General features: G+C 43.3%; 1 protein-coding gene across 7 annotated transcripts in view; it reads left to right on the forward strand.

Annotated features, from left to right (window-relative positions):
* LOC105491858 (dedicator of cytokinesis 8) overlaps positions 1-14,055 on the forward strand; it is a 238,265-nt gene that overhangs the window by 164,349 nt on the left and 59,861 nt on the right. For all 7 annotated transcript variants that reach the window (XM_071077713.1, XM_024796043.2, XM_071077714.1 and 4 more), the window contains 3 exons: positions 556-651; positions 6,936-7,085; positions 9,601-9,714. In XM_071077713.1, coding sequence (XP_070933814.1) covers positions 556-651; positions 6,936-7,085; positions 9,601-9,714 — 360 coding nt within the window. The remainder of the gene's footprint in view (positions 1-555; positions 652-6,935; positions 7,086-9,600; positions 9,715-14,055) is intronic.

Below are 14,055 nucleotides of genomic sequence, written 5' to 3' on the forward strand. Positions count from 1 at the left end.
GCAGGTGGGAGGATTGCTTGAGCCAGGGAATTTGCAGTGAGTGAGATTACGCCACTGCACTCCAGCCTGGGTGACAGAGTGCAGCCCTATCTCAAAAAAAAAAAAACAAAAAACCAGTTTGAGAACTGCTGCCACCAACCAACTGATTTTATGGATGAGAAAACTGAGGGCAAAGAGAAGAATGGCTTGCACGTGGTCACGCAGAGTTTTCAGCAGGACCTGAGAGGAAAGTAAAACAGTGCCAGTTTTGATGGCTACCCAAAATGTTTCCCCCATAGACTAGAGTTTCACTTCCAGGCTGAGTCCATTCCTTCAAACCTGTCTGTCCTGTGCAGCACTGACCTCAGCCTTCTACCCACCGAAATGTCCTCCAGTCTCAGGTGATCTCAGCACCGACTTTGCCATCCACCACTTACTGCCTAGAACATCTAAGACACATGCTTCAGTAACTAACAAGCTATTAAATTGGCGGAGGGGGGGAAGAAAAGAAAAGAAGTGTTGGTGAATAATAATAGCCTTTGTCATCACAGCCTAATTTTTGTGGTTCTTATTTAGCATTTCCACGAGGAGCTTGCCCTCCAGATGGTGGTCAGCACTGGAATGGTGAGAGAAACAGTCTTCAAGTATGCCTGGTTCTTCTTTGAGCTTCTGGTGAGACTCTTGCACATTTGTGTCTACACTCAATAGGCCAGGAGAAGCACAAGGCAGAAAGGAATTGACATTTTGTTCATTGAGTTGCCCCTGCTGAAAACCTGGGATGGTTTTTTGAAATCTAATAATGTCTTACCCCTCCCCATCCTTCTTCCACTAAATTGTGTTGCTTCTACCATGAAAATCTATCTCTGTCCTGTGAGTTCTCATCACCTTCACCACTCCCCACCTGGCCACACACCATCATCTCTCATGTGCCTCTCACAATGACACCCTCTTTTTCCTGCCTGTATCCATTTTTGCCCTTGGCCCACCCATTCTGCACATGGCAGCCAATACTAAACAGAGAATGTCATGCTCCTTTTAAAAACCCATCGATGGTTTTCACTGCACTGAGAAGAAAGCACAAATTTTTATCATGGCCTATTAGCCCTTGTATGATTTTGTTGTTTACCTCCCTCTCTAACCTCATCTCATGCCACATTCCCCCGTCATTCAGCCACATGGTCCTCTTTTGGTGCTTTGAAGATTCCAAGGCTGTTTTGGCCTCACAGCCTTTTCCAGATTCTCTTCCTGCTTGCTAGCTTTCACCTCCGCACCCCCAACACACACAGTTTCTATTCTTCTCTGTAGATTTCAGCTTCAGTGGAAGCACCTCTAACAGGCCTTTTCTGACCACCTTATACTGCAATATATCTTCCTCTATTATTTTCCTTCTGAGCACCCTATTTATTTCCTTCCTAGCACTTATCACAGTTTCTAATTGTTTTCTCTGTCTCAACTATTAGATTTTTAGGATTTGGGTCTCTCTTGTGTATTATCCCATCTCTAGCCTCAGCACACTGCTTGGTACCGTGCAAGGCCCAACTAATACCTGTTGGAAAACAGAATGAAATTTGTATATCTGTTTATCCTAAGACTTCTGCCATTATTCGAGCAGAAAAGCAAAAGGTATAGCCATAATACCTTAATTTTAAAATTAGGGGAATAATAGTGATAACTATTTTTTTGTTTAAGTATTAACGGAATTAAAAGGACTTTACCATAGAGGCACTAAAAATAAACATTTCATCAGTGTTGATAAATGGAGATGCATAGTGAGATGATGTTGAATGAAAAGGTCTAAAGACACAGACACCAACTATATAAAAATATATATGCAAACAATTTGGAGGATTTGGAGTAGGTTGAGATTTAGTGATAGTGTTAGCTTTATATTCATTGGGTTCTTTCCCCTGTCCCATTAAGTGAATCAGAGATATATATATATATTTTTTAAAGAGAGTCTAGGCTGGGCGTGGTGTCTCACACCTGTAATCCTAGCACTTTGGGAGGCTGAGGCAGGCGGGTCACTTGAGGTCAGGAGTTTGAGACCAACCTGACCAACATGACGAAACCTGTCTCTACTAAAAATACAAAAATTAGCCGGGCATGGTGGCATGTGCCCGTAATCCCATCTACTCAGGAGGCTGAGGCAGGAGAATTGCTTGAACCTAGGAGGCAGAGGTTGCAGTGAACCCAAATGGCACCACTGCACTCCAGCCTAGGCGATAAAATGAGACTTCTCAAAAAAAAGAGAGAGAGTCTAAAGAGATGGGAGGGTTTCCACCTAAGCTCTGGTTTCTATATGTAAGCTGAAACCTAAGAAAAAGGGAGAGATGCTGAACAACAGGACACAGAACAAAGGGCAAAGGAAACAAAAATGAAACATCCACTGGGGAGGAAATAGGAAGCAATGTGGAATAGCGTGCAGAAGAAATCAGGTTCGTGCCACAGAAAAATACCCAGGATTCAAATTCCATGAAGTTTTGCAAAGTCCCAACCTCTAGTTTGAGAAGGGTCCCAAAGCATGGTCCCAAATCCTTGCCACAGAACCACCTGGAGGTGCTTAGTAAAAATAAAGCAGAGATTCTTTCTCAAAGCACTAAAATTAGGAGGCTGGAGGCCAGCATTGTGCATTTACCTGTCTTCTCAGGTGACTTCTAAACCTGTTAATGATCCACTGGTCCACACCACCTCTGTTCTCTGAGTCCTAAATAGAGCTACAGGTCTTTTGGAATTTGTACCCAGACAACACCAGAATTTTTTTCATTCTAAAAGCTAAGCTAATTAAGGTGGTAGCTGCAGCTCACAAGTCTTGGGGCAAGAGCATTAGCAATGAGATATGAACTCCGTGCTCTGTCAGGAAACGGACTGGGCCATAAAACCCATTCTGCTCTTGTTTCTTGAGACTTGAGAAGTATCAGAACCAACACCCCATGCACTTTATATCCTGCTTCTATTTACACATCCCACCCACCATCATGTCTCTCCATAAAGAAGATTCACTCAGCCTGGCTCTGCAAAAATAAACAAATTAGCAGGCTACGGTAGCATATGCTTGTGGTCTCAGTTACTCAGGAGGCTGAGGCAAGAGCATCACTTGAGCCCCAGAGTTCAAGGCTGCAGTGAGCCATGATCATGCCACTGCACTCCAACCCGGGCAGCAGATTGAGGCCCTGTCTCTAAAAAAAAAAAAAAAAGAAAGAAAAAAAGAGGAGGCAGGGGTGGTGGTGGGTGGGAGAGAAGAAGAAGAAGAAGATTCACTTGGGTCGTAATAATCCAGCTATGGATAATTCATACAAATAATTCATTCCCAGTGTGGCATTCAGCATTGCTAATTCTGAGTGGTTCCATGTGGCATCTTAGAGCTCTCTTTCCAAAGGAAGTTTGCCTTCTCTGCAGGTGTAATGATGACTCTGTTCTTCATAGAATCCCAGTAATAGTTGGCATACCAATGGGAGAAAGAATAATCACATCAAAAATGTACTGAGCATCTTACTCTATATGTGCCAGGCAGTGTTTTAAGCATTTTAAAGCATTATCTAATGTAATCATTAGGCAATCTTGAGGCAGGAGGAGCTTTTATTATCCCAAATTTACAGTTGGGGTTGGAGGAAGGGTGGTGGCCATAAGGAGAGTCTCCAAGTCAGTCAAAGGCTTCAGCAGTACCACTTCACTGCCCCTAACTGCTTTTGGCCTTGCACATTTATTTGCTAGGGCTTGGTTGGCCCAGGAGAGAAAGCGTAAGCTAAAGCACATGGCCCATCTTACCTCTAGGAAGTCTCTTATGGTAAACAGATGAAGTTTTTTGGGAAGAAAGTCCCTGCTAATCTAAGCATATTGCAGGGGTTTGTCAACATGCAGATCACCCAAGACACCAGTTCTACCAGCAGCCTAAACCCTAAGTCTGTCAGGTCCTGGCAGTACAGAGTTTCCATTGCCCAAAAGGGTTAACTGAAAAGCGTTGATCAAAAGGACTCTGCTCAGCATGTGTGGGAGGTTCGGGGGCCAATGAGGATTGGTGAGAGCCCCCAGGGAGCAGCAGCTGGCAGAAGTCTTTCTCTATGCTAGCTCTAAAATATCAAGAGTACAGCAGAGTAACTGGGGCCTAGAAAAATCTGGAGGCAGATGAGACAGTCTTATAAAAGGAGCCCCAGGCTGGGGCCTTAGAAAAATGTTGCCACTGCCAGGACCCCACTGCAGCAGGGATGAGGGCAGTGGAAGTGAGTAACTACCTGGGCCTCTCTGTTCTCCCACCTACTGATCCCCTTGTTTGTGCTCCTATTGGCCAACTCCAAACAGAAGCCAAAGGTTAAGGGGGCCTGAGTGATGTGATCCCTTTAGACCCCCTTCCCAGCATTCACAGACAGAGAGAGAAGGACAAGAAATCCATCAGGGAGCTGGGGTACAGGCAAATGGAAACTATCATCCCCCAGCCAGAACTTTGCAAGGAAATTGATCTCAGACTCAGACAAGGTGCCCAATTCTTCATGCATTGTTTATGCATTTGCCTGACCAATGCCCAGGAAGTTATTTGAAAACCGAAACAGTTTTTTGTTTTTCTTTTCAAGAAGCTTAAGAAAGACAACGGCTTCCTTGGCCTTAGCCAACAACCTGGGCAATTTAACACCCTCTAGTTGTGTCAATGCCCAAGCGCTAATGAACAACCACTTTGGCATTAGAGCTGTTAAACGCAATCCTTGGGTGAATTTCACACTTGCTAATGAACAAAATCCCTGTGCTTCTAGAAACTGCCGAGCCAGACCTTGGAGAAATAGAGATAAATGGGTGACCTAGTTTACTCACTCAGGACATGAAGTTCCACATTAAGGGGTTCTTTAGAGGTACCCCTACTCTAAATGGGCCACAAAGGACCATATAGGGGAAAATATTTTTGTGCCTCGCCCCACTCTACAAATAATGGGCCAGGCCTCCACCAGCGTTTCTACTGGATGTTCTTCTCTGGAGATCCAGAGGACACAGTAGCTGGCAAACTGCTGACAGTCTGGAAAGAGGCCATTAGTTGGAAGTGTGGTATTGTGAGAATTATTTATTTGGTTGTAGAATGGCCGAACTCAGCAGACAGGAGCCAAATACAGCAGTGAGTTCTGAAAGTCTTAGTGCTGGGGTGCTTAGCCTGCCCAGAATCAGGATTGGTGTTGCCCAAAACAAAGAGGCCTTGTCTTCTTAAGTCCTTTGTTAGGAACATAGTGAGAGAGAGGCTTTTTTCAGACAAAAATGGGGGTTCAGTTCTCACCCTTCATTCAGGTCTTCTCACCAGGGGCATGTGGCCCTGCGGGATATGAACCTATCTCCGTGTCCCAAACCAAACAGGATGCCACTGTGAGGAGAAACCATGGTTTCTACACTGAGCTTTCGGATTTGATGTCCTTAAGGTCTTCCCTGAGCTGGCCATGGCATTATCTGAAAACATGAAACACATAAAGCCTGCGTCTCTGGTTTTTTCTTCTTATTTTACCTTCCCTTTGTTTTTTCTATTTGTTTCCACGCTAACAAAAATTGCCAGTGCTGCATGCATCCTTAGAAACTGAATTCTGCTGTTAGTGCATTAACGTCCTCTCATGTAGCTCCTGGGAACGGAAGTCCCCTCTTCTTCCAGTCCAAACACAGAGGGCAAATGTGGGTGGTTCAACTTCCAGTGCCATTAGTAGTAGTAGTAGTAGTAGTAGTAGTAGTAGTAGTAGTAGTAGTAATAGTAGTAGTAGTAGTAGTAGTAGTATTGCAGTGGCTTTCTGACTAATCTAGACACATTCATGAAAATGACCTCAGAGTGTAGGGATCCAACCACAAGACCTCCTAGTCTTCCCCATGTTCCTAATAGTGTAAGCAACTTCCAACAAGGATAAGACTCAACCTCAGATGGGGTCATGGGGGCCTATATTGACCTGTGAATCTCCTGGCCCCAAGATGTCCAAAAAATAAGCATGATCTTGATTTAAAATTGTGGTAGGCATTGAGACAGTATTATTCTAGTCATAATGCAGACAGTCACCAATTGACACAGGGATATCTACATATAGATACTATATGTATATATCCATATAGATGTATCTGTATATAAATATCTTTGTGTCAGTTGATGAATTGTTTGCATTATATATGTAACTACAATATATGCCAATTTGTGTCAATATACCAATTTGTGTCAATTGGTACTTGTATTGACACAAAGATATCTATAAAGAGATACTAGATAGATAGATAATCTGTATAGAGATATTTTTGTGTCAATTGGTGACTGTCTGCACTATGTATGTAACTACAAATTAGACTTATAGAACTCAAAATTTCCCCTAGAGGTAATGTTTCCCCTGGAGGCAATGTTGTAAATAGTGGTTCTGTTTCCAGCTGGCCAAGATTTCCTGCTCAGTGTATAATATAGCTAAAATTTACAGGAGCAGAAGATAACTGCTGGAAACTATAGAACTGTTTCTGGAAAAACTGTGCTCCCTCAAGAAACACTGAAACTCAAGATAGAAGGAACATTTCTCCCCTGTTCTCCTTACTGTAGTTTCAGGAACAGAAAAGATTTCAGTTCGCATCAAGGACTTTGTGATAAACAGTTTCTTCCTATGTCATGTGTTCTGTCCTATGATAGAGGACACCTAACTGGTTACAGGAGCCCAGCTCAGGTCTGCCTTCCAGGAAGTAGGCAGTTGAGAACACTGTAGCTAAAGAATTAAGCTCCTGGCTTTGTCAGCAGCAAGAAGGGAGCCTCTGACTTGGGGTCAAAAAGAGGACACCCTTCCCACCTCCCGCCACCATGGTAACCATTGGTGTGTCTGCAGCATTTTAGTCCAGAGCTTGCTCGGTCACCACCAGCAAAGATAAAGTGTCAGAAAATCCATTGTTAGCATTTTTGTGAGTCTTTCCCCCTTTTCCGCATTGTACAAGCAGGTCACCAATCTCCATGTTGACATTTCCCCCATCCCCCTCCGTAGGTGAAAAGCATGGCCCAGCATGTACATAACATGGACAAACGGGACAGTTTTCGGAGGACTCGTTTTTCTGACCGTTTCATGGATGACATAACCACTATTGTTAATGTGGTCACTTCGGAAATTGCAGCCCTTTTAGTAAAACCACAGAAGGTAACTGTATTTTACTCTTTACTTTCTAAATTGTTTACCTGGAACATATATTACTTTTATAATCAGAGAAAAATAAGCATCATTTAAAAACAATAATTAAAATATAACTGTAATGACAGTTAAATGCAGTATGTTATACTGGATTAGACCCTGATATGGGGCTGGAAAATTGTTATAAAGAAATTGCACACATGAGGCCAGGGGTTTAAGACCTGCCTGGCCAACATGGTGACATGGTGAGACCCCGTCTCTACTAAAAATGCAAAAATTAGCTGAGCATGGTTGTGCACATCTGTAATCCCAGCAAGTGGGAGGTAGAAGCAAGAGAATTGCTTGAACCCAGGAGACAGAGGTTGCAGTGAGCCAGGATGGTGCCACAGCACTCCAGCCTGGGTGACAGAGTGAGACTCTGTCTCAAACAAAAAAAACAAAAAGAAATTACAATATGGACTATGGTTTAAATTATCATATCAGGCCAGGTGCAGTGACTCACACCTGTAATCCTAGCCCTTTGGGAGGCTGAGGTGGTCAGATCACTTGAGGTCAGGCATTCGAGACCAGCCTGGCCAACATGTTGAAACCCCGTCTCTACTAAAAATACAAAAAATTAGCCAGGTGTGGTGGCGCGTGCCTGTAATCCCAGCTACTCAGGAGGCTGAGGCAGGAGAATCGCTTGAGCCCAGGAGGCTGAAGTTGCAGTGAGCCAAGATGGTGCCACAGCACTCCAGCCTGGGTGACGGAGTGAGACTCCGTCTAAAAAAAAGAAAAATGTAAATATGAAAGACATTATTTTTGCTCTTAGGAAATACACCTTGAAGTATTATGGGGTAAATGGGCATGATATTTGCAACCCATTCTCAAATGGTTCAGAAAAACATGTTTTTATATTCATAGAATGATGAAACAAATGTAGCAAAATGTCAAGTACTGATAAGCTTGGTTTAAGGGTATACAATAGTTCTTTGTACTATTCTTGCACCTTTTCTGTAAGTTTGAAATTGTTTCAAAATAAAAGCTAAAAAATATATAAATGAAATAAATCAAATGTTTAAAAGGTAGCTACAAAAATCTTAGGAAGCAATGTTTATTATTAATAGCTTTGTCATTATTGAGAATTTGCGTAGTATCAAGTGCTCAGGAGATTTTCATTTGTTTATTCCTCATGGCAAACTTTGTTGGAACAGCAATGGTATCTCCATATTGGCAGGTGTCAAAATAAGGCACAGTGAGGTTGATAAAATTTCCAAAAGTAACACACAGCCTGCGGTAAAGCCAAGACTGGAGATTTTAAACCCAGATATTGAGTCATGTAAACCACCCAGGAGGAGTGACCACGTGGAGAATGTGGAGAGAGTTCAAGGACCTCTCAGTGACACTGTGGCAACCCCTTTATCAGGTCTCCATCCATCCCAGTGACTTGATTGGTCAGCATGGCCTGAATTTGAAAATTACGTAATAAAAGAGCAAAATAGTTTCAAACCATATTTTTAATAGTGTCAAGGGAAATTGATGTGTCATTCTGAGAATAAAGGACATAAACATGAAAAACTGAATCCCAGATTGCTCTGAAGCACTGTAAAATCCCTCATAAATATGAGCACTGAGAAATAATGCAAATTAAATTTTGTTTTTTTTTTTTTTTTTGAGACGGAGCTTCGCTCTTTTTGCCCAGGCTGGAGTGCAATGGCGCGATCTCGGCTCACCGCAACCTCCACCTCCCGGGTTCAAGCGATTCTCCTGCCTCAGCCTCCCGAGTAGCTAGGATTACAGGCATGCGCCACCATGCCTGGCTAATTTTGTATTTTTAGTAGAGACGGGGTTTCTCCGTGTTGGTCAGGCTGATCTTGAACTCCCGACCTCAGGTGATCCACCTGTCTTGGCCTCCCAAAGTGCTGTGATTACAGGTGTGAGCCACCGTGCCCGGACAAATTAAAAAATTTTTAAATAGGCGTAGCTTATTAATTGGGATTCATGGAGGAATTCACCCTGTGGAGTATGACTCTGACCTCTCTTAAGCTGGAAATGCTGCCTAATTGGGGAATACATTTCTTAGGTGAAAACTAATTCTTTTATCCTGATTGAATTTTCTGTAATAATCCTTAAAAATTAAGAAACTATCTCACTGAAGACAGTAAGTACTCTTCAAGTCAGTTTGCCAAAAAAAAAAAGAGAATAGTTACAAAAAAAAAAATAGTTACCAGGATATTAAAAAAAAAATTTGGATCCAACATATTGTATAGAGAATGAGCTTAAGTATACACATATAAACATGCATGTAGAAAAAAATGACTGGAAGGAAATGCACCTAAATATTAACAGTACATGAATAATTACTTGATTCAACCTCACAGTCATGGCTTTAGTTAAAGGAGACTTAACTACTTTGCCCAGTGTCACCCAGAGGGACAGTGGCTGAAACAATAGGACCTGTCTCTCCCAACTTTCCCGCCAGTGACCTGGGAGTTCAACTCCAGAGTGTACCACAAAATGATTTGGGTGTTTGTTTGTTTTTAAGGAAAATGAACAGGCGGAAAAGATGAACATCAGCCTGGCTTTCTTCTTGTATGACCTTCTCTCCCTCATGGATCGGGGCTTTGTGTTTAACCTCATCAGACATTATTGCAACCAGGTGAGTGTCCCTCCAAGTGAGCCATTTTGTTCCTTCTCATGTAATGTGATGTTCGTTGCCATGGTATGCTGTCTTATTCATTACCCAGTTAGTGTGAGTCCTGCACATCCTGTGTTTTGCAGCACATCCCTCATATCTGTGCCATGGACATTCCTTGGGTACTCTGGTTTACCTTGATTCCTGGAGCATTTACCAACCCAGTGTAGAAGGGTCAACAAATTCATCTCTGGGAATTAAAATTTGTGATATGACCTGAATCTTCAAGTTAACATTTAACAGAAAATTAACATGACTATACAGTACTTTAAATCTTTGAGGAGTCCTCAAGCTCCCAGTCTGAGGTCTCTTTTCACATATTAGGGTAATTAATTAATTTGCTGTTGTGATGTTCTGACTTGAAAGAACCCTTTAAAGTGTTCTTAAATAAAATCATTCAGAGATATTTAATTTCACTGAGCACATAGCAAATATTTCATAAACAAAGTGCATTTATCAGTACCATCCCCCCAATTTTTTAAATGGAATTATTCATATACTGCCTCCCACAAACTACCCTAACAATAGTAACATAAATAGCAGTTATTGTTGCTACTCCTCTCCTTCCATATCCTTACTCTAGCCACTAGTATACCATCATTACTGCTACTACCACCACCAGCCACCACCATTGTCATTACCTCCCATGCCCACTATCACCACCTCGTCCACCATCACCACCTCCTCCACCATTACCACCTCCTCCCCCACCACCAACACCTCCTTCGCCATCACCACAACCTCTGCCACCACCATCACCACCACCTCCACCGTCACTACCTCCTCCACCATCACTGCAACCTCCACCACCAACATCACCACCACCTCCACCATCACCACCTCCTCCACCATCACCACCATCTTCACCATTACCACCCCCTCCACCATCACCACTACCTCCACCATCACCATCACCTCAACCACCACTATCAGCATCTCCACTATCACCACCTCCTTCACCATCACCATCTCCTCCACCATCACCACCACCTCCACCATCACCACCTCCTCCATCATCACCATCACCACCATCTCCACCATCACCACCACCTCCACCACCACCATCACCACTTTCTCCACCACCAACATCTTCTCCACTATCACCACCATCGCCACTGCCCACCTCTGGCAATATTATCACCTTTCCTATCACCTCCTCCACCATCACCACCATTAGTTCCACCATGACCACCTCCTTCACCTCCACCATCACTTCTTCCACCATCACCATTGTCACCATCATCACCACTACCTACCTCCACCACCATCACCACCTCTCCCATCACCACCAAGTTCTCTGTGCTTAGTCACTTAGTGAATTTAGGTAAGTTTTTCCAATTTTATGGGTCCTAATTTCATCAGTTTTATTTTATTATTTTATTTTATTTTTTCTCAGTTTTAAAATAAGAAGCTTCCTCCTTAGGGGGTTTGAGGGATTTGAGGGCTGATCAAGGAAAAGGATAGGACCATAAAAAACAGTGACATACAGGCTTCATTGAGCAGCACTTGGACAGGGTTGCATAAGAGCAGAAGCTCCTCCCAGCATGAGAACAGCCATAGGCTTGCAGTGAGGAGGGCGCCATCCAGAGGAGCAGGAGAACTCCCAGGGGAGAGGAGGATTAGGGCAGAAGCTTATAGATCTGGGTGAGGCTGCTCCACAGCACAGTGGGGAGTCTCTGGGTCAGAGAGCTCCAAGAGCTGTAGCAGCTTAGGGCCCTGTATCTGCAAGGCTCTGTCTTATCATTAGGAAACAGCTGTCCATTGACGTTTTATGGGATCTGCAAAGAAGGCAGGCACTAAATGGATGAAAATCTGCTTATTTGGGCTATTTTTTAAATGACTCGTCATGGTAAAATTTGAGTTTGGCATGAGCTAAGGGATCAGCACCAGTCTACAGTGAATAAATAAACAACCCAAGGGCCAATACAAAGAGACAATCTTTGACTTGTTTACATAACACCTTCCCTCCAAAAAAAGAAAAAAGACATGACTTTTCTAAAGGAAGTCCTGTCTACGGCCATACCACCGTGAACACACCCAATCTCATCTAAGGGAAGTCCTGAGAAGGAAGCAGAATAATAAAGAATCCTAAGGAAGCATCAGAAGTCCCCAAGCATCCCCATCCCATGCGCCCTGACCCCGGCCCTGCAGCAGATCTTCTGTCCCAGGATCTACCAGAATAGAAAGGGAGAGGGACGCTTCACTCCTCCTTGCCCTCCCTCTTCGGTATTTAGGATTCCAGGTTAGTCTGTTTTCAAAACTTTAAGCTGAATATATGAAAGATACCCTAGATCACCACTGTAGACCCAGGCTCAGCTACTCACATGCAGGCAGCCTTCATTCCCAACAGGGAAATAAGGCAACCCAAGGTAGATGTCTGCCTGCCCTGCAAAACCCATGTTTTTATTTTCTCTTTCTCTTTCCTTTCTTTTCTCTTGCTCACTATCTTTCTTCTTAAATTCTTTCCTTTTCTTTTAGTTACCTGTTCTTTTTTTCTTTCTCTCCTTGACTCAAATGACAAAGATCCCTAGACCGGCAGTCAAGAAGCCTGCATGCTGATTCCTGGGACACCATTGATTACTTCTGTGATTGGGAGCATCAGCCTTTGAGGCATTCATTTCCTCATCTGCAACAAAACTAGGCTGGATTAGATTTATCCACTGATTCTGTGGTCTGTGTCTGCTGATAACATCCACAGATGTTACTTAGCACCATTAGTGGCACTCAGGCCTCAAAAGGTCACTGACCCCCATTCATGGTGATTTAATTCATTGATCCCAGCTCTCTAGATACAGGGTGAACTTCATACGTGAAGCAAGTTGTATTCTTCCAAAGTCGCCTGACTTTATCATCTTGCGTAACCTATTATGTTTTCTGCCATCTTTGTGGCAATGGATATAACCTTAGTCTTTTTTAATAGTCACTAACAATAGACAAATCCATTTCCTCAATTACTCTCTGTCACTTACAATGTGCCACTAAGTAAACACCCATCCCTTGGGTAGGGGCACTGTGGGTCTTGACCTTTGTGGAGGATGTTTTTGGAATGTACCTTACTCCTCCTTTTGAAACCTCACTCAAATTATTTTTGAAATGTCTATTTTTTTTTCTTTTGAGATGGAGTCTTACTCTGTTGTCCAGGCCAGAATGCAGTGGCATGATTTTGGCTCACTGCAAACTCTGCCTCCCGGGTTCAAGTGATTCTCCTGCCTCAGCCCCCCGAGTAGCTGGGATTACAGGTGTGCGCCCCCACGGCCGGCTAATTTTTGTATTTTTGGTAGAGACAGGGTTTCACCATGTTGGCCAGGCTGGTCTTGAACTCCTGGCCTCAAGTGGTCTGCCCTCCTCTGCCTCTCGAAATGCTGGGATTACAGGTGTGAGCTACCGCACCCAGCCTGAAATGTCTGTCTTTAATGATGTCTCAAGGGACCTGTGAAAGATACCCATAGTGGGGCCTTCTTTTAAGTGCCAATGTCTTGTGAGTTCAAGTTCTGATAGCCGGCTTAACCCAACAACTGTTAATGAGTGACCTGAGTGACAGGCACATGACCAAGTTCGAATCCCTTCAGTGTGCTGGTGGCTCCACTGGTCCAAAGTCAGCCAGGAGTGCACATTGAACGGTTATGGGATCTGGTAACTGTGCTTACATAGAAGTTGTATGTTTGGGTTTTAAAATAATATATAATGACTTTTACTTGTTTTAAGTGGATGTCTAACTATGAATTAATTCTATAGGCAATATGTCCCACAACACAATGGCTTCTTGTAAAATGGCTGAAAATATGTGTTCATTTAAATTATATTGTTTAGTCTGTAATCCCAGCACTTTGGGAGGCCGAGGCGGGAGGATCACCCAAGGCCAGGAGTTCAAGACCGGCCTGGTCAATATGGTTAGAACCCCGTATCTACTAAAAATACAAAAAATGAGCTGGGCATGTTGATGCGCACCTGTAATCCCAGCTACTCGGGAGGCTGAGGCAGGAGAATTGCTTGAACCCAGGAGGTGGAGGTTGCAGTGAGCCAAGATCATGCCACTGCACTCCAGTCCAACAGAGCAAGACTCTGTCTAAAAAAAAAAAAAAAGATATATATATATATATTTCTAAACTATATATACATAGTTTAGAAAACTGCTCTTGAGGTAAGTGAAGAGGAGGCATGTCCATCACAAGGATGATCCTTCATATTTCTGTGCTGGGGTCGGGGTGATAATGATGAAATATTGAAGGGCTCAAGGTGCATCAGCGCCCCTTCCTTCCCCTACTTTGCCTTTAGAGGAGCTGTCTCTGAGTCTGGGTCTTTCAG

Source organism: Macaca nemestrina, chromosome 14 (genome assembly GCF_043159975.1).
Source record: "Macaca nemestrina isolate mMacNem1 chromosome 14, mMacNem.hap1, whole genome shotgun sequence".
In the NCBI taxonomy this organism is placed as follows: domain Eukaryota; kingdom Metazoa; phylum Chordata; class Mammalia; order Primates; family Cercopithecidae; genus Macaca; species Macaca nemestrina.